Here is a 22374-nt window from a genome sequence, read left to right on the forward strand (position 1 = left end):
AATGCTGTGGATATAGTATATCTTGATTTCAGTAAGGCCTTTGACAAAGTTCCCCATGACATTCTTGCAAACAAGCTTGTAAAATGTGGGCTAGACAAAGGAACTGTTACATGGATCTGTAATTGGTTGACCGGCCGAACCCAAAGGGTGCTCAACAATGGCTCCTTTTCATCCTGGAGAAAAGTGACCAGTGGGGTCCCACAGGGCTCTGTCCTGGGCCCAGTGCTATTCAACATCTTTATCAATGACCTGGATGACAGAATTGGAAGCATACTTATCAAATTTGCAGATGATACCAAATTAGGGGGAATAGCTAATACCCCAGAGGACAGGATCAAGATTCAAAATGACCTGAATAGACTAGAAAGCTGGGCCAAAGCTAACAAAATGAAATTCAACACGGAGAAATGTAAGGTATTGCACTTAGGGTGGAAAAATAAAATGCACAGATATAGGATGGGTGGCACCTGGCTGAATGAAACTACATGTGAAAGGGATCTAGGAGTCCAAGTAGACCACAAGTTGAACATGAGTGAACAGTGTGATGCGGCAGCTAAAAAGGCCAATGCTATTTTAGGCTGCATCAATAGAAGTATAGTGTCTAGATCAAGAGAAGTAATAGTGCCACTGTATTCTGCTCTGGTCAGACCCCACCTAGAATATTGTGTCCAGTTCTGGGCGCCACAATTCAGAAAGGACATTGAGAAACTGGAGCGTGTCCAAAGGAGGGCGACAAAAATGGTGAAAGGTCTGGAAACCATGCCCTATGAGGAACGACTTAGGGAGCTGGGGATGTTTAGCCTGGAGAAAAGAAGGTTAAGAGGTGATATGATCGCCCTGTTTAAATATTTGAAGGGATGTCATATTGAAGAGGGAGCAAGCTTGTTTTCTGCTGCTCCAGAGAACAGGACCCAGAACAATGGATGCAAGCTCCAGGAAAAGAGATTCCACCTGAACATTAGGAGGAACTTCCTGACAGTTAGGGCTGTTCAACAGTGGAATGCACTCCCTCGGAGGGTGATAGAGTCTCCTTCCTTGGAGGTCTTTAAACAGAGGCTGGATGGCCATCTGTCAGGGATGCTTTGATTTGGATTTCCTGCATGGCAGGGGGTTGGACTGGATGGCCCTAGTGGTCTCTTCCAACTCTATGATTCTATGATTCTACTCTCAGAGGGAGCACAGCTACTTTGTTGCTCAACTGGTAAGAACCCATTGTTGTTTCAGTGTTTTTGTCCAAGGCCTGATATATTTATGGCACAAATCAGCTTGTTACTAACACACCTGAGATGGGCATGTTTGCTTGCTTGCTCTTGCTCAAAACATTTGTATATTCTTTCATCCTCATGAGGTGGTGGGATCCAGGAACAGCACTGTGTTGTATAGTCACCAACCTAGCTGCATAAGCTATTCAATAAGGTTTTCACTATTTACCACTATAGAAGAAGAGGGGAAAGTTTTTTGCAATTCATCCAAATGAGCTACTCCCATGGTATAGTCAGGGCTATGGCTGGCACAGTATTTTGGTCTTTGATTGCCATGTTGAGTGTGCTGTCTTCAGTTGAAGTGTATGTGTTTTGCAAATTACTGTGTGTGTGTAACTTCACGTTTCTTTAAATTATTCAGATTGCAGATCTGTATTCTTAGTTCACTATTTCTGGAATGCTTTCCTGAGGTGATTTACAGAGATTTTAATGGGCAGCAGTGGAGTTCTGACTAATAGAGAAGAGGGCTAAAGCTAGAAAAACACCTTGCTCTGTAGGCTGACAGAAACACTTTATATTGCACAGATGGGAAACGCTGCATCTGTGGAATTTTTGTCCATAGAATTAAGCAAAGAGGGAAAACTGACCCTATAGGTGTAGCGCTTGCCAGGCAGCTGTTAAAGACACAAAGCCTTTGTCAGGAAAAATTATGGCAACACTACAGTCAAGGATTCCTTTCTTCAGTAGTTGTTTTCTATCTTAAACAGAGGGTTCAATACAGAACAGAATTCATAATGAATATTTCCCTAAGGAATTTTTGTGCAAAAAATAAAATAAAAATGATGAATGTTTGTGAGCTGTATTGCTCATCACTAATTCTTTCCCACTGCTGGGAGCTCAGGTAGCTCCAACTTAGGCTAGGAATATGCTGGCATCTGGAAGAGAATGACTTGTTGCCCAGTAGTCTAGACAGCTGAGTCTTTGCTGTTTATTTTACTGGAGGTGTCAAGTACATTATTTGGGCTGTCTTAGCAAAAAGGTGCATACCCTTTTCCCACAAACATCCTGCCATCAAAACAGACTGGTTGCACAAAGGTAACTACACAGAGCTTCCATTGAACTTGTAAGCAGGGGAAAAAAATCCTACTCTGTGTACTGCTGGATGAGGGTAAGGCCCAATGGCATAGCATAAAAGCTATGTAGAAAACCCATTTCCTTAGGCTACATGAATCCTTTCTGTTTTCTGCCTCTGAGTGATGCAAAGCTTTTCCAGGAAGAAATGTGAGTGAATCAATTCATTCCATCATGGGCAAGAGGATGCTTGCTCACCCACAGAAGACAGATTAGAGGTGACAAACCAATCTGCTGTTTGATACATATGTTATGAAATGCTACAGTTGGACTATAAAAGAGGACAGAATTGTCATGTAGCACAGCAGTCCTGGGAACTGATGCCTGGGTGTCACAACTGCTAGAAAAATAGACATTGGCACCTATGCCACAATGTCCTGAATAGTAAGCACCTTGCAAGATAGCTTGCTATAAGAGCTGCTGTTATTTCTGTTTGAAAGTGAAGTAGCTGGAGCTGGGAAGCAACCTGAGAGCAGGATCCATGATCTCTAGGATATTGTTCATTGGAAAATATATCTTCAATGGGAAAAAAAATTCTAAGGGGAGAGGGATATCAGAATTCTCACATGTAAACATTATTTTTTTTCCCCATAATGCACCCCCCCCCAAACAGAAAGAGGCTTCTGGTTCCACTTTTTAAGAAACAGAAAGTTTATGCTTAAACAAGGTGGCTGTTTAATAAGAAAGCATTGACCAGACTGCAGTGGTAATTCTAGAACGCAGATGATGCAGCTTGGAAGGCTGCCTTATAAAATTCAGGAAAGTATCCTTCATTTTCTAAGAAAGAGACTACAGTACTGTTTTACATGCTGGGACATAATAACATAGGCCAAGCTATTATCTCCAAAGAATAAAAAGATGGCAAATCCCCTCCCCTTTTAGCGTTCCGTGTCATATGTATTTTTCAGTTCAACTAAAGTATCTTTCTCTTTACAGTGTGTGTGGGCCATGTGTTTATACAATCATGTCATGCAGCAAACAAACAATCAAAGCTGTGGTTTGGGAATCAGCTCCACCAGTGTTTTTCACATGTGACTTCCAGTTGCAAAGAAACCCCCCTTGTCACCAAAATGTTTACGCCTGGAAGCAGGAATACATTTAAACTGTCCTACTTTGATCTCCGCCATGCAGAATCTTTCCCAACATAAACTCGATCCTACTCTCTAGTTCTTTGCATTGTACCAGATGATCAATGGTCCAGATTACCGTATATACTTGACTATAAGTTGAGAAATTTATGCCACCAAATTGACCCTAAAATCCTGGGTCAACTTATATATGGGTCAATAAACTAATTCTGCTAAGAAGGATCCTCAAACAAGCACTGCCATGATGCCCCACTCTTCGTGCCTGGAGACACGTGTGCATGTACTGTAAGTGCGTGAAAGAGTTTTCAATCTGATTTTAAAGCCTTCTCTTCTCTCCACTTCTTTCTCTTCCCAATCCAATCTGAAAGCCTTCTCTCCCCATCAAAGAAACACCCCTTTTAACGCCATTTCTTTCCCTTCCAAATCAGATTTTAAAGCCTTCTCTCCCCATCAAAGGAACACTATCCTCCCTCATTGTGCTCTTTTTTGTAGCTTAACTTCTCCTTTAACAAATTCAGAAACAGCAAAAACTCAAAATTTGTCTTACAGTGATTGTCAGCATGGCCTGGAAATAGTCCCAAGGTCTTCTTGGGGCCATCCTCATCCTCAGGGCTCATATCCTCCAAATCCCAATGACTAGAGCCTTTGAAGAAGTTGCCACATGCTCCATAGACACAGCACTGGTAGGCATAGGGCACCTCCAGGATCCTGGGAAGGAGGAAAAATGGCTACTAGTAACTTGGCTCTCTTTTTCTATTTTACACATGCGGGCGCAGAAATTCATACTGCAACAAAGGTAGCCTCCTTCATACTGAACATGCGAAGTGACAAGCTGGAGAAATGTAAGATACTTTTAATAGTTTAATCCCTTTAATAGTTGCAGAGAAATTTTTTTGCACATGGAGCTGCTCATGTAGCCTTCAGGAAAACTGAAACTGCTGACACTCTTCCACACAGCTATTCATTGTACAAGAACCCACCCCCTTAAGCACAGTGTGTAAGTGTGTGCAGGAACCAAAGTCCATATTTCCATGATTTGGTTTAATGGACAGCCAGTACCGGATGGAAACAAAAACCATAGGATGGAAACAAAAAATCCCTGGAGCAATAAATATGTGAGTAAAGTCACTGAATTGCATGGTGTAATGGTGGCTAAGGACTCCCCACTTGCATAAATGCTAGACACTGCTGGCACTTCTGCCACTGTGTTCTGAGCCTTATGGTACATTGCCTTAGCTGCTTACTCTCACCCCTCCAGGCAGCTCATTAATCCACAGCAGACAAGACATGGCCACACAAATAGCATTTACTGTAGGAAGGCTGGATGTCATTAGCTGAGGTTGGCTTTTGCAAAGGTTTTCCACTCTGCTGAGCCCCAGGCGTGAGCCTCCTGTGTTCAGGCCTTGTGTGTGAGTTTGGAGGATGCCAGTGACAAGACATTCAGTGGCTCATCAGTTTCTCAAGGCAGTGATGGATTCAGAATGTGAACAGGAAGACAGGTTTGCTTAAGTCTCTGGCTTAAAAGAATTACATGGAATTGTCTGGTAAACATGGATAGCAAAAGGCAGACTAAAGCAAACAAATAAAGTCCAGTCAGAGAGCGAGAGAGAGAGAGCAAGAGAGAGAGAGCACACTCACATTGTATGGAGTGAGAAATATGAAACAAAGCTCACCTTATCTTGGGAAAGCTTTCTTTACTGAATGGTTCAGACAGTGCAGGGTTGCCTTTGAGCTTCAGATGAGTCAATCCATTCAGACCAGCCAAGGGCAGTGTCACTAGCTGATTGTCAGTCAAATCTCTAAAGATGTAAAGACAGAGGGGACACTTGACTGGAGAGAGCTGTGAAGGCTCCAGGAGCTGAGTTTCTCACAAGATTTTATTCCGGATAACTTAGCATTTCTATGACTGGTGTTTTAAACAGGATTTGTGTGCCATATTTGTAATGTTTTATTTTAATAAGCTACTTCAAGAATATCTTGGATGAGCTGATTAGATATTGTTACTCAAATTAAGATGCTGAATACAGATACAACTTGGGTTGCTTGCAAAAAGTTATAGGCTCTTATCACACAAGGCACTTACTGCACTGGAATCATAGCCCAAACGCTTCAGAAGCGCAGAGATGGGATCGCTGATTGTGCTTCTGAAGCGTTGTTGAGGCATTTTGCTGTTCTTCTGCTGATGAATCATTCACGGAGCAGCTTATTTTTTGCATAACAGAATGATTCATCGATGGAAGAACAGTGGGACAATGCTTCAGAAGTGTGACTGGCCTCTGCTCTTCTGAAGCGTTTGGGCCACGATTCCAGTGCGGTAAGTGCCTCGTGTGATAAGGTGCATAGTGTATGTGTGAACCATGAGGCCATATCTCTTTGTGAATTATAACAATTTGGGTTATGTATTGTATTATCCCTGCCCCCAGGAAAACTCTGAGGTTGGGAATAATTAGTTACTCATTGCTTCCTGGGGTTGAAAGTAATAAGTTGCAGACCATTCCTATCCACAGGAAAAGCTTCACTCTGGGAGCTATTTAGTTAGCAATTACAAGAGCCAACATGGTGTAGTGGTTTGAATGTTGGACTGCATCTCTGGAGACCAGGGTTCAATTCCCTGCTTGACCATAAAACCCACTGTGTGATCTTGAGCAAGTCACGCTCTCTCAGCCTCAATGGCTGGCAATGGCAACCCCACTCTGAGGAAACCTCCCAAGAAACCCCTATGATAGATTTGCCTTAGAGTTGCCATAAGTTAAATTGTACGCCATAGGCAGGTTTACTCTTATCTATTTATTGTTTGTATGTACAGCGCTGTGAAAATCTACAGTGCTATCTAAATAATAATAATAATAATAATAATAAGTAAAAAATAACTAAAATGCACACAACAACAAATAATAATGAAGGTAGGTTTCACTACAGCTGTCCTGGTACGATACAGGATAAAGAACAAGGAGGCATAGATTCAAAAACCCCTGCTTAGCTTTGAAGCTTATTGGATGCCTAGAGACCAGTTACGCTTTCTGAGCCACAAAGTGGTTTTGAGGATACAACAGGAAGAGGGTAATTCCACATACACAGTAACTGGATATGCTAGTACATCCTACCTTATCCCCGCAGTTCACATGCAACAAATGGTTTTAAACTACAGTGGTCTCTCACTCTGCCAATTGCAGCAATGGTGGGAACAGCAGTGTCTGTGAAGTTGCTTACAACAGAGTTTTATACACTGGCATAAAATGTCCCATGATCGAAATAGATACTTTTCTTGACATGCCAAAACAGGGCCTCAGGAAAACCATATAATGCACAAATCTATTATGTATCCTTGGTCCAACTTACAGTTTGATAAGAGAATTGAGGGTCACAAAAGCCTCAGAATGGATATGTTGAATGCAGTTCCAACTCAGATCGCTGCAAGGCAAGAGTATGAATAACAACAACAACAACAAAAAAGCATGCTGAGGAATCTGTAAGTGATAAGGCTATAGATTATTTATTCTCAGAGTCTCAAAGTATCCCTTAATGATTTTCTTCTAAGGAAAGGCAAATTCCTTTGTTTTCCTGAGTATAACTCTATCCTTGTGAAGATTTCTGGACAGCTTCTGCTTCACAGAATGCCCCTTTTTATTTATCCCTGATGCATTGGGGATGTTCTGTGCAAACAGTAGTTACAGGTTAATAGTTGTCATACAATTAGTGTCTTTTATAGTCTTGTCCACATTAAACTGGTATAATCTCAGGCATTCTTGTGATTCAGTCTCATAGGCTGAAATATTTTACAGTGCTAATCAGTCTCTGTTCCTGATATGTTTCTAACTCTGTGGAAAATAATACATCACACATTTTCCATTTCCCTTTGTGTGAGGTATGTAATATGGGTTCTCTCTCTTTCGCTCTAACTCTTGTGTGTGTGTGTCCATATCATATTTTATTTGCATCTGGTACTTTTGCAGGCCTGGAACTGTGCCTAACGTTTTCAACTACATCCTCCATTTTCTTCTCATTTTGGGCTGGTGGAGGGAGGAGGAGATATCGGCTGTTGTGTGCTCCATGGACTAGTACAGTCAATTTGTTTTGAAGGGATCTTTGTATAGCTGGGTCTGTAATGATGCCTAGAGCAGGCTGCATTATACTATTCATGATCTCCTGATTTTCTTTCATTATAATAGAAACCTCTGATAATTCCCTGTGAGCTGTACTTACATGGAGTGTAAGGCTGTGAGCTGCCCAAAGGTGTCTGCTTTAATTTCATGGATGCAGTTGTGCTGAAGGCCACTGCAAAGACAGAGAGGCTGCAATGAGAGAGGGAAACTTGCTTCATAGAGTTCTCCATTTTCATTGGCAACAGAAGAAAGCATTCTTGCCATGAAGGTTACTCCCATTAAAGTTGCAAAGGGGGTCAAATTTCAAGAGCAAAATGGATCAAGAAACAAAACAATCCAATCCCACCCACCCATTTCCTTACATATAGCCTCAGGCCTGGGACAGTACCCCATTCAAATCAAAAGCTTGCTTGTTATGGAGTTTACAAGCACCAAGGTTTCTTTATCCCAGCCATTCCCAGGCTGCCTCAGCATCTGCTCCTGCTAATGTCACCACCTGGTGCTCCTAACCATGGGAATGCTCTGTGTGAGGGGGAAAAGAGGAGAAATACTGGAGAAACAAAGATTTAGTGCCTTCTAACACTTCTCTCTTTTTTGCCCCAGCCTTCTTAAGCTGACCTCACTCAAGATATATTTATGACAGTCCCAGTATTCATTGTGTGTGTGTGTGCCTTCAAATCACCTCTCAATTTATGAATTTCATAGGGTGGGATCTGGTGCCTTTAGGGTATTTAGACCCTAAGTCTTATCTTGTATAGGGACTTTCAAACATGCCCTGGCATTGAATTCTGCCTCAGAACTCCTGCCCATTTACTTCCTTCTAAAATCAGCCTGGTGAGCATGAAAAACAAAGCTTTTCACTGACAGCCCCCAGATTCTAAATTCTATCCCCATTCATGTGGGAATTTCAAATTGCCTTTTCATTCATTACTTCTGTCTTTTCATTACTTACTTATTAATTGCAATTAGAGCCTCCTTTTTCTCCAGTGAGCTGCTACTTCTCTTCTCACAGTGGCACATAATGTTTTCCTCTCCACTTTATCTGCTCAATAACCTTGAGGTGCAGATTGAGTGTGAGTGGTCCAAGGTCAATCAGTGAATTCCATAGCCCAGTGAGGACTTGAAATTGGCTCTTTCAAGTCAGAAAGTTCAGAGCTGGCCACAATCCAGAGATATTAAACCCTTGGGAAAGTCCTGATCATGTGCCTGTGCTCCATGATCTCCCTCTCCATTGTTCACCTATTCTCACATACTGCGTAACAAGACTGGGAATGCCACCACAACTTGCCCCAAAGTAGCTGTTACTCACATTTCTTCCAGCCTCTTGCAATAATGGAAACTGGGCAGCTCCTCAATTTGATTGTGTGAGAGCTCACTGTGGGGAAAATAACAAAGGTTCAAACAAAGCAAGCTTTCTTGAAGGCCCTCTTGGAAAATATCTAGTCAGAAGAAAGGAGTGCATGACCTCGGGCTATGCAGCTGGGAAGACAGGAAACCCCAAGCCAGGTTAATATCTGCTTTGTACCCACTTGATGCTTGGCACCACTCCTTTCATTCATTTCTGTGCCCAGTTCATGATGTTGTTCTGAGATTACTCAACCCTTCCTATATTCCAGCTCCTTCTTTCTGTGTCTTTCCACTGCATCCAATTCACCAGAAAGCCCAAGCTACAACTGACTTCTATTTTATGTTTCACTACATTGGGAATAACATACATAGCTATCTGCATCCTTAGTAAGTGTGGTGCCATTTAATCTCTTTAAACTGTTTTCTATGTCAGCTGAGGAGTTTGCAAGAACTGTAGTTGCCCACAATTTTTTACTTTAGAATTTCCTCTGCTTTCTACCATTGGATTTTAATTTTAGGGGAGCCTGCCTATCACCCCCACTTCTTCCTCATCCACTCTTTCACAGTAAACTCAGTCCAGTATGTCCTGATAGTGATGTAAGTGGCATTCAGAGACTAAAGTAGTGATCCATATGACCATTCAGGGAAATGAATCCCATTAGTACAATGACCAGTTCCCTGGAATGGAGGAAGCAGCAGAGAAGAAAATATGCCATACCTGTACAATGGATGTCTGTGCTGGAATAGGTCAGCAACAGGGATCTGTGACTGCAGTTTTGCTGATGTACACATCACTCCGGATTCTTTTTATATTTATTTATTTATTTAGCATCATCACTGTACATGGTGCTTAACAAGTAAAAGAACAACAAAACAGTTCTCTCTTATAGGCTTACAATCTAGGAGAGAGAAATGTATTTATAACTTACAGAACACGAAGGCTGGGCAACTCTTGGCACATTCCTCTGGGAAGCAAGCGGATTCCAGCTCGTGTCAAAGTTCTGTAAAAAAGAAGACAAGTTAATGTTAATATACATAAAGAGGCTTATAAGAGAACATTCCAAGCACTGATAGTTGGAGGAGTACCTCGCCCTTATGCGCCATGATTCGAGGTCTACTGGAAAGACCCTCTTCTGTGTCCCATCTGTCAGGGTAATACACTGTGGAAGGACATGGGACACTCCTCTATTGTGACGCTCTAGTTATAGAATACCGTATCCTTGGAGGCTAGATTGGCACTAAAATTGCTGCCATTCCACTACCAAGTGAAAACATCCTTCTTCACTAAGGCTTTTTTGGGCCTAATTTGTTTTACATAACCCCTTATATGTACATGGTTTTAAATTGAGGCAAAATATTTTAACCAGTTTTAATCTGACTTTAAACTTGCATTATATGTTGGAAATATTTTTAAACTTTTAAAACCATATTTTATTGTTCACACTGTTTTAAATTAGTTAGATTGGTTTTATTGTACAGTGCCTTGAGATCTTTATATAAAGGGCAGGATATAAATATTGTAATAATTAAATATATAAATAAAATGGAAAAGGTGACGAAAATGATCCCTTGAATGACCAAGTCAAATTTTTGTCTGGTCTTTGCCTGGTCAAATTTCTGCAACAAGGAAGCTGCAACATAGCCTGAGCAAAGCTCTCAGATGGTATGAAGCACCCATTAAGACAAACTTTGACTGCTACAGTACTAGTGCCTGAAAGCACTATTATTAATAAATGTAGAGAATGGAAGCAAAGGCATTGTTTGGATACTCTCAGCATTTCTCTTATAAATCTTCATGTCTCCCTATGTCTAAAAAGCAGGCAATTGTCTTTTACTGATTTGGATAAAGACAACATTGAAGCAATTATTTGTCAATCCTCCATTTTAAAAAAATCCCCTAATGATTGGGTCTAATATAATAAATTAAATTATGAAGGCTTAGAAATAGGCAAATCAAATGAAAGGCCACTGTTCAGCTCGTCTCAGTATCCTTCCACTTGTCATTTTCCAATAAATAAAAAGATAATAACCCTGAAAGATAATGGGTTGGGCCCTGAATAACATTTCTATTTGCAGAAAGACTCTTCCCATTCACAGAAGACTGAGGATTCCAGCAAAGCCTCCTTGCTGAAGGAAATGAGCAGTGAGACAATCTGCATTGATTCTCTGTTCAGTCTTCTATATCACCTCTCACACTGCTCTGGAATATCATCCACAGCATTTTTTCAGAAGACACAAGAGTTTCTGAAGGAAGGAAAAACTATTAATATTGTCTCCACACACTCTTCTTCCAGTATAGGTACACTGTTGCTAAATCCTGCTAGGCCCTATGCCCACCTCCCTTATGACAAGCATGGATTGGGAGAGATTAGGGTGTATACAGTAGATGTGGGTTTAATATTCCTATTTCTTACATAATCTGAAGTAAAGGATTTCCAGTGAACGCTTTCTCTGGAATAGCCTTGATGTTGTTGTTATGAAAACCCCTGTTAAGGAAGAAGACACCAGAATGGTTAAGAGGTAGCATATACAAGGAACACTGGCTAAACATGGAGTCTTGGAATAACTTTACACAACATAAAATTTATTTCAAGTAAATGTGGTTGTGACCAGTCATACTTTCCCATACAAACACATTGCCATTATGCAATACATAATCAGCTTTTATTCTATTTAGCATCCAGTTATTTCTTATGGAGCCCAAAGCTTTATCTTCACCTTAAAGAAATATCAGTGACATATGTGTGCAAATATGTATGGCTCTCTGAGATGAAAAGACAGACTGCAACCTGCACCATTTTAACAAAGCCAGCATTTTTACAAAACTGAACAACTTTTGTCTGACCCAACACCACAAACAGGAATTGTAAGCTGAATGTACGAAAGCAAGTGAAGGGGACATTCCTTGTGCTTATGGGAAACCAACAATGGGAACACTGAAGTCCTTGTGTCCTAGAAGCACTGGTATCTGGTGAGGACCAAGCATCTGAAGAACCCCGATGGGTGGAATGTGGCAGGAACTGGAAGTACTAAAATAGTCTATGCCACCTCTAAATTAAGGCCATCTGAGCATACTCTAAAGGTTGGGAAACCTATTACACATAATGCATACCCATCTCTTGGGAAGCCACATGATGTCTGTAAGGCATTTGTTGCCATGCTGGAGAGAAGCAAGCTGAATTTATGAGGGAAATGGTGAAAAAGGAATGCACTTTAAGGTCTGGAATGTGATTCCTCGCCACATTAAAGTTGTTTGAGCATCATTCCTTCAGAAAGTACAAGAAATATGCCTTACAGCTCTTGAAGTCGTCCGAGTGTCCTAATGGCCATTGGGAATTCCACCAGCTCATTATAGTTTAGGTCCCTGGGGGAGAAAGAAAGGCAAAACTGTCATTAAGAACATTTTGAAAACTCTGTACAGTATGCCACATTCAAAAGGTCTGGAAACTTGCTTATTAAGCACTCGAGAAGACTATCTGGTCACCAATGTGCAGAAACATAGTTTCAAAAGGAGTAAGCACCGGCTTGGGGCAGCATAGGGGCTTGGCATTTAGATGATGCACATCCTGATGCCACTCCCAAGCTGGCATCACACTGACTGCTCAACCACATGGTAGGCACCATTGCGGCATTCCAGCAGCATGGTGTTCAGATGTCACATGCTGCAGGAACACAGAAAAGGTACTGCCACAGCAGAAAGGGCGGGTTATCTGCCCCCAAAAGGAGTGGTATTTTGCTGCTTCTTTTTGGCTGGAAAAATGCTGGATTGAAGCCGCAGCATGCAGTTGTCGCTACCTTGATCTGGCGCTCAAAGGGGCAGATTCAAACTGCTCCTTTAGGGCCATCTATACTGGCTCAAAGCATCTTTGAGTCTTAGTTGTTGTTTAAGCTACTTAAACAACAATCAGAATTCCCTCACTTGGGGAAAGGGAAGAGTATTGATGATGATGATGATGATGATGATGATGATGATGATGATCATGATTCAGTTATTGCCTTGCCATTTTGATTATTCTGCAAGAAAGATCCACAACTATCTTTCACGTTTACCGAAAGAACTAGTCCCTATATAATAAAAATGGGTAATGTTTCACACATTTTTATCATTCATTGTTACCACAAGAAATATGAAAATATGGTACAGGTTTAAAAACATAGGTTGGTAGCCTGTTGGTAATACACAGGCATTACACCTGTCTATGTCTTTTTAAGACAATGAATCCAGTATCCTTTGCAAAATGGCCCTACACCAACACGACCTACTTTTCTCCCTCTGTCTGCCTGCCATGAACACACCCCATATTCAGTGGCTGAAGAGGGACCCCCAGCAGAAAAAAGCTAGGTTTTTTTTTGGCAAGGGTGGGGATGTGGAGCTATGTATGATAAAGGATAGTGCTTACAATACAGCTTTCTTTGGAGTGTTGGTGTTTGCTTCCTGTATGTTAAAAACTCCTTCCTATTTTATAATCCTTTTTTCTGACATGCTATTTGTGTGCACACATCAAACTGGACCAAAAGCTCAGAAGTGTAAAATACTCAACTGCTAGCAAATTCCAAATATATTCAAGCCCAGTACAGATGAGAAGAAAGGGGCGGCTATTGTTCCCATGGTAACTGCATGGCCGTGACAACAATCCAGCCCAAAAAGGAGCTCCAAAATGGAGCTCCCTCCAGAGACGCCGCCAAGCTGCCATAAACGCCTTGGGGGGGTGCGCTGATGTCATGCGCACGCGCGCCACACTGTCTGGATGTGGCGCGGACATGACGTCATCAACACACATGCTTTGTAGACAACACTCCATAACAATGGTGCTGCCCTTACGTGCTAGGGTTCCAGAGCATGCAGATGGTGTCGCTCCGGAACCCTAGAATTGGCCCTAGGCCACTGCAAACCAGTGGTCTGTACTGAGCCTCAGTTATCAAGAATCTCAGATTTTTGGAACAATTCCCAGAGCATTAACCTATTGGTAATTGTTTTATTAGAGCAAAATATGGCTAACATACATTACATGACTGTGAATAAGGAAAGCATTGTGAACTTCTCTACAAGGCAAGGGAGAGAATAGTATGGTCCTCCAAATATTGTTCAACTGCAACACCTCTGATCCCTTAACTGTGGTTATGTTGGATTCATCTGTTGGCAATTGTGGTCCAGTAACATCTGTAGGGACACATGCTTTGCATCCCTCTTCCAAGGGATGCGTTATGAAGCTGCAGACACTCACAGAGAAAGCCACATGCTGTATAGATTATGTGCCACCCATCATTAGAATAGGTCAATACAATTCACTCCAGGTTGTAATTGTCATACCACTTTTTCCATTGTTATTTGGTAGATTTTAATTGGTGAATGTCTTAGAAAAATTACTAGCTCCTGTGGATCACTTTGTAATTGTACTTAATGGACCCCAAAGTAATTACCATGAATAGGATTGTGGTTTAAAGAACAGAAATAATAATGAATAACTATGGAATTAAATGGGATTTGCAGTCTAATTGCCAAGTAACACCTAGTTTCCCATACTCCCCTCCAACTGCTGACTCATAATTGCATTGTAACTCTTCTAAGCTCTTATCCATTGAAGGATAACATGTAACTAACATGTAACTAATCAGTGTATAAAAGTGCTCAAATGAAGTTATTTAAAAAGCTATTACATTTATGTAGATTGAGAGGCCAAGTTCAATACTTAAATAAGTATCCTTTCAATTTCAGCAAGAGTAAGTATGCACAATTCTGTCTTAGACTGTTGCTGGAAAGATTTTTTAGGTTTTTTTTTATCCATTGATTCTTTATCCACAGATTCAACTATCCATGGCTTGAAAATATTCCAAAAATATATACATTCCAAAAAGCAAATCTTGATCTTGCCATTTTATATAAAGGGCACCATTTTACTATGCCATTGTATATAATGGAAGTTGAGCATCCACAGATTTTGGTTTCCATGGGGATTCCTGGAACCAAACCCTAGTGGATAATAACAGCCTACCTACTGTAATTTCAAACATCACTACAACAAAAATGTTTTTACAGGTGACAGTAGGAACATCTTCCTCTTAAACACATCATCACTGGGAGGCAAGAAATGGCAATTCTAATCTTTTTTGTCAGTGTACCACTTAATTTAAAGAACATTTATGGAAAATTTATATGAAATAAATGGGAAATGTATGGGAATAAGTTCAGAGGAGCTATGGAAGAAAGCTGGGGAAAGCCCAAGAGAGCAAAGGAAGGAAGGAAGGAAGGAAGGCAAGCAACCAAGCAACAGCCAGACTGACAGACAGACAGACAGGGTATACTGTAGCAATGGACTGAGGAGAACAAGAGGGTCCAAGAAAGAGGAAAAGAAACAGGGGCCCACAAGAAATGAGCAAAGATATGACTAAAGAAAAAAGTTTTAAATGTGCATGACCAGAAGAGGCAACTGATATAGGAAAAGAGGAATGGAAGAGAACAGACTAGTCCATAGCAATGGAAGGATGGGAGAACAGTCAGAAGATGGAATCTAAATGGAATGAATGCATTAGATTGCAAATGTTGTTGGTGAACTTGCTAGATTAAAATGATCAGAAATAGTGGAACGTCTATAAAAGTAGGGAATTATGTAAAACAGAGTATCCATTATGCAGTTATAGTCTTCCAAACAGTTTCTTCTGTGAACAGAAAGAGCCTGCCAATTCTTGATATGAGCTATACTAGAAATACTAGTAAAAACAAAGTGTCAACTGATAGCAGTATAATTAGCAACATGTAAGCCACTCATGTGCTTCCAAGCACTCTGTTTCAAGGGTTTTCTTTAATTGACAGTTGTAATTTTTGTTTGCATATCAAGCACCATGCAAGTACATGTAGGAACCATTCTTCCTCAATAAGTACTGGCATTCTTCACAATGTTGAAAGTCTATCTGTCTAAAGCTGTGGTCTCACCTTGGCAAAGAGAAAATGTATTGTATTTTACGCACATCTTGCTGGATAGAAGAACCATCTCTGAACTTGATCTGGGAATGCCTTTGCTGGAGGGGCACAATTTTTGGCAGACACAAACAAACAGAGTTGCACAAAAGACTTTTTTTAGAGTGTACTCTTAGGAACACCAGTGTTGAACAACACAAACAACCAAAGGGCCACTTGTGGAATCATTAAGCTATAAGGATAGGAGGCCTCAGGAAGTCCCACTCACCCATTTTAACATGAAAAAATGCAAGTATTAATGTGCAAGGAATATCCAGGCACTGATGGCATCCACAGATGGGTGTGCAAAACAAGAAGGAAAAAAGGTGGTGTAAAAACACAGAATGGTAGTACAGAGAACAGAGAAAGAGAATCTATGTAGGTGGATATGGGGTGTAAGGTCAGCCACCAGGGCTTGGCCAAGAACCCATTTGTAGAGGAAGATACACTCATCAACATATGTTAAGAATTAAAATGAAAAAGAGAGCATTACTCTGCACATGCAGTTCCCCTTCCCTCACTATGGAGGAAACTAAGCTTGTCAGCTCCCATGTGTAATTTTAAGATGTGGTCTGTTATCTTTCTTTGTAATATATCTTTGCTACATTTTGGATTTTGGATTTTTTTCATTTATGCTGGGATAATCCTGTGCTTGATTTCCAGGAAAAAAAGGTACTAAAAGTCAAGTCTGTTCAACAACAGATCCCATAGATCTAAAAGACCTTCCACTATTACTGACACATGAGGGCTGTTTCTACTTACTCACCAGGGAGGAATCCACACATTAATCTTTTTACATGTTTAAAGGTGGAAAAGATGAAGAATCATGGGGCAGGACTCTGAAGTGTCTTGTTTTAGCTTTTAGAACATTCTGAATGTATGGCTATTCAAATACAAAATAGGCAAAATAAAACAGGTAACAAACATATTCTCAGTGTAAAGCAAATTTAAATTTAAGGGGAATGGTTTTTGTGATATTTCCAAAAGAAAAGTGTTGCTTTACTCTTTCTAGCAGCCACTGATAATACCTTCATCTAGCTTCAGGATCTGGAATCTACATTGCTTTTTACAAAAACTCCAAGATCCTCCAGTAAAGACAAAGAAAAATAGTGGGTAAGTTGAGTAAGCAACTTGGAAAAATCAGCACATACATGCTTATTAATCAAAAGGGCATACACATACTAAAACTCTTTATATTAGTGAAAAAAAATTAAAAGTGCATGCACAAATGTGTACATTTTAGGAAATGCACACAACAATGTGTACAAATATTTCAGCAGATGTGTATTTGATAATTTTTGTGATGTTCAAAAAAATGATATGAATAAAGGCAGAAATGAACTTATAGTTGCCAAATGATAAATTTAACAAAATGAAATGTGTAGATTCAACTTCCTTTCTCCCCGAGCAATGCTCAGCCCAGGAATTTGCGTTAACTTCACAGCCCTTTCCTTCAAAAACCAACTCTTGGTCTACCCACAAGATTTCATTGCTGTTAGCAGGCTAATTTAAGCAAGCTTATTTGTTGTTGGTATTGTTGAACAATGACATGTTAAATCTTTGCTTGCTCAGACAAATCACCCTACCAGTAGATCATCATCTGCCTTCCACTCACTCTTGATTGTCCAAAGCTGATGTGTGGACTAAATAATCAAGAAAGAATCTTAAGATAGATCTAAGGTGGAGTGAATTGAATTTTGGAGGGTGATGACTTGCATAGTTATTAGGATTGCCTTAAGGCATACAACAACAATGGAAGTTGTGATCCTCTAGAATTGCACTTCTCATCAGGCTGCTAGTGACAGATGCTAGCATTTGTAGTCCAACAACATCTGGAGGCCCATCAGTTGGTCACCCATAATCTATGGGGTTAGCTACATAATAATCTATGGGGTTAGCTACATAATCATCTCATTGTCTCAGTTTTGTCCAATATAGGAGTAATTTTTATGGTTTTGATGTAATGACTAGTTGACTTTCCTCCAGCCATAATTTCTACATTATGGGGAAAGTGCAGATTTTCCTCAGTGCAACAATACTGTTTCTGATATGCCATTTGTATAAATATTACCACTGGGATGTACCAGCAACATCAGTTATATCAAGTAACTGACATCACTGGCTCACATGAATACCTTTTTCTTTTCAAAGCATGTTCTTTGTTGCATGTGCATACATATACACATGCTGCCTCACTTAACAGCTCAAATAAGAAAATTTTCATGTAAAGCTATAAATCAAACACCAGCTGAAGAAAAATTAGTAAATGACAGCAAGTCTCCCTTGTCCCTTTTCAGTCCAGACAACTCCAAAGAGGAGTAAATGGCAAATGAAAAGAGGCTATTATTATCCACATTAATGGATTTTCTGGAGCCAGTCATCCTGCCAAAGTTAGTGGGGAATGGGTGTGAGAGGCATGATCATAAAACACTTACTCGAGTAACCACATTTAGAGCTGCCAGGTCAGGTTCTGCACCTAGTACTGCTTTTAAAATAGGAAACTCTTTATAATTATCCTGGAAAAGCAACAAGCCAAATGAGCTTGTTATTGTTCTGGGGAGCTTCTGTGGACCCATATTTAGAATGCTTCAATCAATGTTTATTTAGGAGTAAAAGTAAATTGACAGTAGCAAAATGATGATTGCCAGATTGGGCTGCCAGAGTGATTTGTTTAAACCAGTGACACACAGACTGGAACTATTAATAACTTGTGAGAGACCAGAGAAAGACACACAGAGAAAGGAAAATGGATAGCCTCAGCTCAATTTTCTGCCTCTTAGATGCTATTAGTGGTTCTGCCTAAGAAGCCAAGAAATATATATATATATATATATATATATATCCCCCCATAAATTCTTCCACAGAACACCACAAATTTGCAGCTAATAAACCTAGAGATGTAGTGAGATCAGAAATTGAAACTGGAAATTTTCTGGTTATTTTCATCCTGCTCCAAGCTCCTTCCAGGAACTGAGGCTTCCATTGTAATTCTGTGACTGTCCTTGCCCAAGAAAACACGGAAAATAATCCTTTGCACTTCCAGGGTTTTGATGGAGCAATATATTTGTATTGCTAGCTAATTCCTTCTCCTTAGCTGCATCTTTTTATGACCACCACCAGAAATAATGCAAGATATTGAGTAAACTGCCTTTTGGGTGAAGGTAAGGGGAGATACTGGCATATTGCTAACATGTGGATAGTAAAAACATTCAAGGGGAATATAACATACAACTGCATATCCCAGAGTTCCATTGGTCAGAGCCATGGCACTTGGGGTGGAATCATTGTGCTGTAACTGTGTAGTGTGAAAGGACCCCAGCTGAAGCTGTACTAAATCCAAATCCAAATACCTTCCAGCCAACTGATGCTGGTAAATATTTAGGACTACTTACTTTCACTCTGTGTGCTGCTGGCATTGTGGTTGTGTCTCTGGGCTGCAGGGATTTGGATCTGCCATAATCTGCCCTTTTATTGACTCTTCTGACAGCAGATGTTAGCCAGCACACTAGTGCTGCCAGTAGATCCCACCATTAACAGATCTCTAAGATCTTTGAAATCATCCTCAGAAAAGGATTTTGAGGTCAAAAGAGAATTGTGCCTAGTCAACCCCACTACCGCCAACTTCTTTCAATGGGATTGCACTGTAAAGCAGCAGTCCAAATCCTACTTGTTACAGAGCATATTCCATTGATATATCTTAAAAGTACCAGATCCTGTCTGATTTTGAAAGCTAAGCAGGGTTAGTGACACCAGCAACAAATACCAGGTGCTTGCTGTAGGCTATTTTTCAGAGGAAGGAACTGGCAAAACCACCTCTGAATATTCCTTGCCTAAGCAAACCCTATAAAATTCATAGGGTTGCAATAAGTCAACAGGTGATGTGAATGCATACACGCACCCACACATACACACAACATACAAAGAGGACAAAAACATGGAGTCTAATTGGGAATGAAGAGAGGGCGCATGAAGTATCACATTGATTACAGAGATTATTTGGTCCAAGTCAAATTAGACTCTGGGTTTCATGAGAACAATCCAGACTGATCAAATTTTCTAGGAAATTTCTCATAAGGAGTTGGGAGCAGTTATATTTAAAGCAGTCATGACATGTTATGCTTTGCATGTTCAGTTTCAGCTCTGGCATTTCAGGCTGTCTAGGGCTAAATGTAAACAGAATACTACGTCTTCTCTCCTGCAAACATCTGCAACCCAAGACAGATAGACTACAAAAGAATATTCTGTTTACATCACTAGGTTTTGGAAATTGTTATTGCAGGATTAGCAAGCCAATGTGGTGTTTTGGTTTAAGGATATTGACGAGCTGGAATGCATCCAGAGATGGGGCAACTAAAATGGTGAAAGGTCTGGAAACCATGTCCTATGATGAGTGGCTTAGGGAGCTGGGTATGTTTAGCATGGAGAAGAGAAGGGACCTTATTACACGTGGGGGGGGTTTGCAGCTGAGATCCGCAGTCACTCCTGTTCTAGCAATGCAAAGTGTGATGTTTTTCCACACCAGATCCAGAGTCATTCCTCTCTAGCAAGGCAAATTAAGGTAAAAAGGTGATGTTTTACCACAACTGGTTGCCTTTCTGTTGCCCTTCCGAAGTGAGAGGCAAGCGAAGTCAGTTTGATTCCAAGCAAGTCACATGATGCGGATTCCAGCAAAGCGGAATGAGAGCACATTGTATTACCACACCAGAGGGTTCAATGAATTGAATCGTCACCCTGTGGGGAAAAGGGGATGGGGGCGGGGCTCCCTCCTCTTTCCCTTCTCCTTTTGGGTGCTGGCGCTGGAGCAGGCACCTGCGGGGAGGAAAGGGCGGGGGGAGCTGCCTCCTCCTCTTCCCTTCCTTCCTGGGGTGTTTGCGGAGCAGTAGCAAAGCTGCATTTCACACCAGAGCAATTCGCAGTGCAATTGAAGGGAGCTTGGAAAGCGAATTCTCTGAAGTCACTTTTTTCAGGTTTTACCAAAATGAGGGGTCAGTTCGCAAACATTGCTGAAGCCCTTTGCAAGTAGCTCCCATAGAAATCAATGGCATCGATAACCCTTTCACTTTAGGAAGTGAAACCGCATCCTTGGAAGTGCATTGATGTCGGAAATGAGCTGGAACTGAGCCGGAAGACCACCGGTAAGCTCCGTGTGATATACTCCAAGGTTAAGAGGCTGAAAAATCATAGTATCATAGAGTTGGGAGACCACAAGGGCCATCCAGTCCAACCCCCTGCCATGCAGGAACTCCCAATCAAAGCACCCCCGACAGAAGGCCATCCAGCCTCTGTTTAAAAACCTCCAAGGAAGGAGACTCCACTACACTCTGAGGAAGTGTGTTCCACTGTTGAACAGCCCTTACTGTCAGGAAGTTCCTCCTAATGTTGAGGTGGAATCTCTTTTCCTGGAGCTTGCATCCATTGTTCACATGATAGCCATGTTTAAATATTTGAGAAGATGTCATATTGAAGAAAGAGCAAGTTTGTTTTCTTCTGCCCCAGAGATGTGTGTCTAAGATCTTTGTCCCCTGATCTCATGATTAGATCAGTTTAGGGATGGGAGAAGGATGGTAGAAGGATGCTATCCCTCCAGTGTAATAATCTTCATAATGTGAAACCATAAACTTCAATCACCAGAGATAATGCACCTGAATATCCATGGATAAATCATGTGAGTTAAGATTTGAAAGAGACACCTGTCTTTTTCTTCACCATGGAAATCAGATGTCGAAGGGGAAAGTTCATGTAGTTTATCATATAAGAATAACTAAATTATGAGAAGACTTTCTGGTTTCTCCCATTTGAGACTAAAGCATCCTTTTCTGACCTGCAACCCTCCAGCTGTGTTAGACTACAACACTCATTACCCATAGCCATTGGCTGTCAATGGGGATGATAGGAGTTATAATCAAACACCAGGAGACCACACTGGATTAAAATTATGCTTATCCTCCTGCATCCATGTGCGCCTTAGATGAAAAATGGACTTTATAGTGCTTCTGGGAATATTTTTAGGTTTAAAGTAAGAACATGCAGACTTGCAAGGCATCATATTGCCTTCTGTTCTTCAGAATAAAGGATGTCTCATTTGCAGAATGTAATGTGGAATGTGGAATTACACCAAGTTCATAAAGGTAGTCATGTGAAAATTATGTGATTTGAGAAGAATAAAGATTTCCCTGTCCTGATGCAACACCCATAATAATGAGGGAGGGTTCCCTCTTGTCGCAGTAATGAAAATTAATCACAAAGAAGGATGCAGACGAGGCCCTGATTCTTATTGTGGTTTCTCTGTACTGTATAATCAGCTTTCCCCTTATATGGAAAACAACTTAGTATTGGCAGAGAGAGTGCAGTTTGTTCAGTTTTGGGGTGAGGCTGACAGATGTCAAAGATACCCAGAACAGAGTGCTCTGCTGCATAGGACAGCCATTGCAGTCTAGTTTGCTTAGGGCTCAGATCTCATCCTGTCTCCCATCTCCCCAGAATTGGGACAGTCCTGGAATAAGTAGCTCTTCCTGAGAACATGCCATTTCATAACAGCAAAACTCAGC

General features: G+C 40.8%; 1 protein-coding gene across 1 annotated transcript in view; it reads right to left on the minus strand.

Annotated features, from left to right (window-relative positions):
* Positions 1-22374, minus strand: part of LGR6 (leucine rich repeat containing G protein-coupled receptor 6) — a 119573-nt gene that overhangs the window by 11144 nt on the left and 86055 nt on the right. The window contains exons 6-13 of the mRNA XM_042464278.1: positions 12167-12235; positions 11286-11357; positions 9801-9872; positions 8834-8899; positions 7625-7696; positions 6761-6832; positions 5095-5220; positions 3969-4129 (exon numbers count right to left, since the gene is read on the minus strand). Of these exons, the coding sequence (XP_042320212.1) occupies positions 3969-4129; positions 5095-5220; positions 6761-6832; positions 7625-7696; positions 8834-8899; positions 9801-9872; positions 11286-11357; positions 12167-12235 (710 nt within the window). The remainder of the gene's footprint in view (positions 1-3968; positions 4130-5094; positions 5221-6760; positions 6833-7624; positions 7697-8833; positions 8900-9800; positions 9873-11285; positions 11358-12166; positions 12236-22374) is intronic.

This window comes from Sceloporus undulatus, chromosome 4, assembly GCF_019175285.1.
Source record: "Sceloporus undulatus isolate JIND9_A2432 ecotype Alabama chromosome 4, SceUnd_v1.1, whole genome shotgun sequence".
Taxonomy (NCBI): Eukaryota; Metazoa; Chordata; class Lepidosauria; order Squamata; family Phrynosomatidae; genus Sceloporus; species Sceloporus undulatus.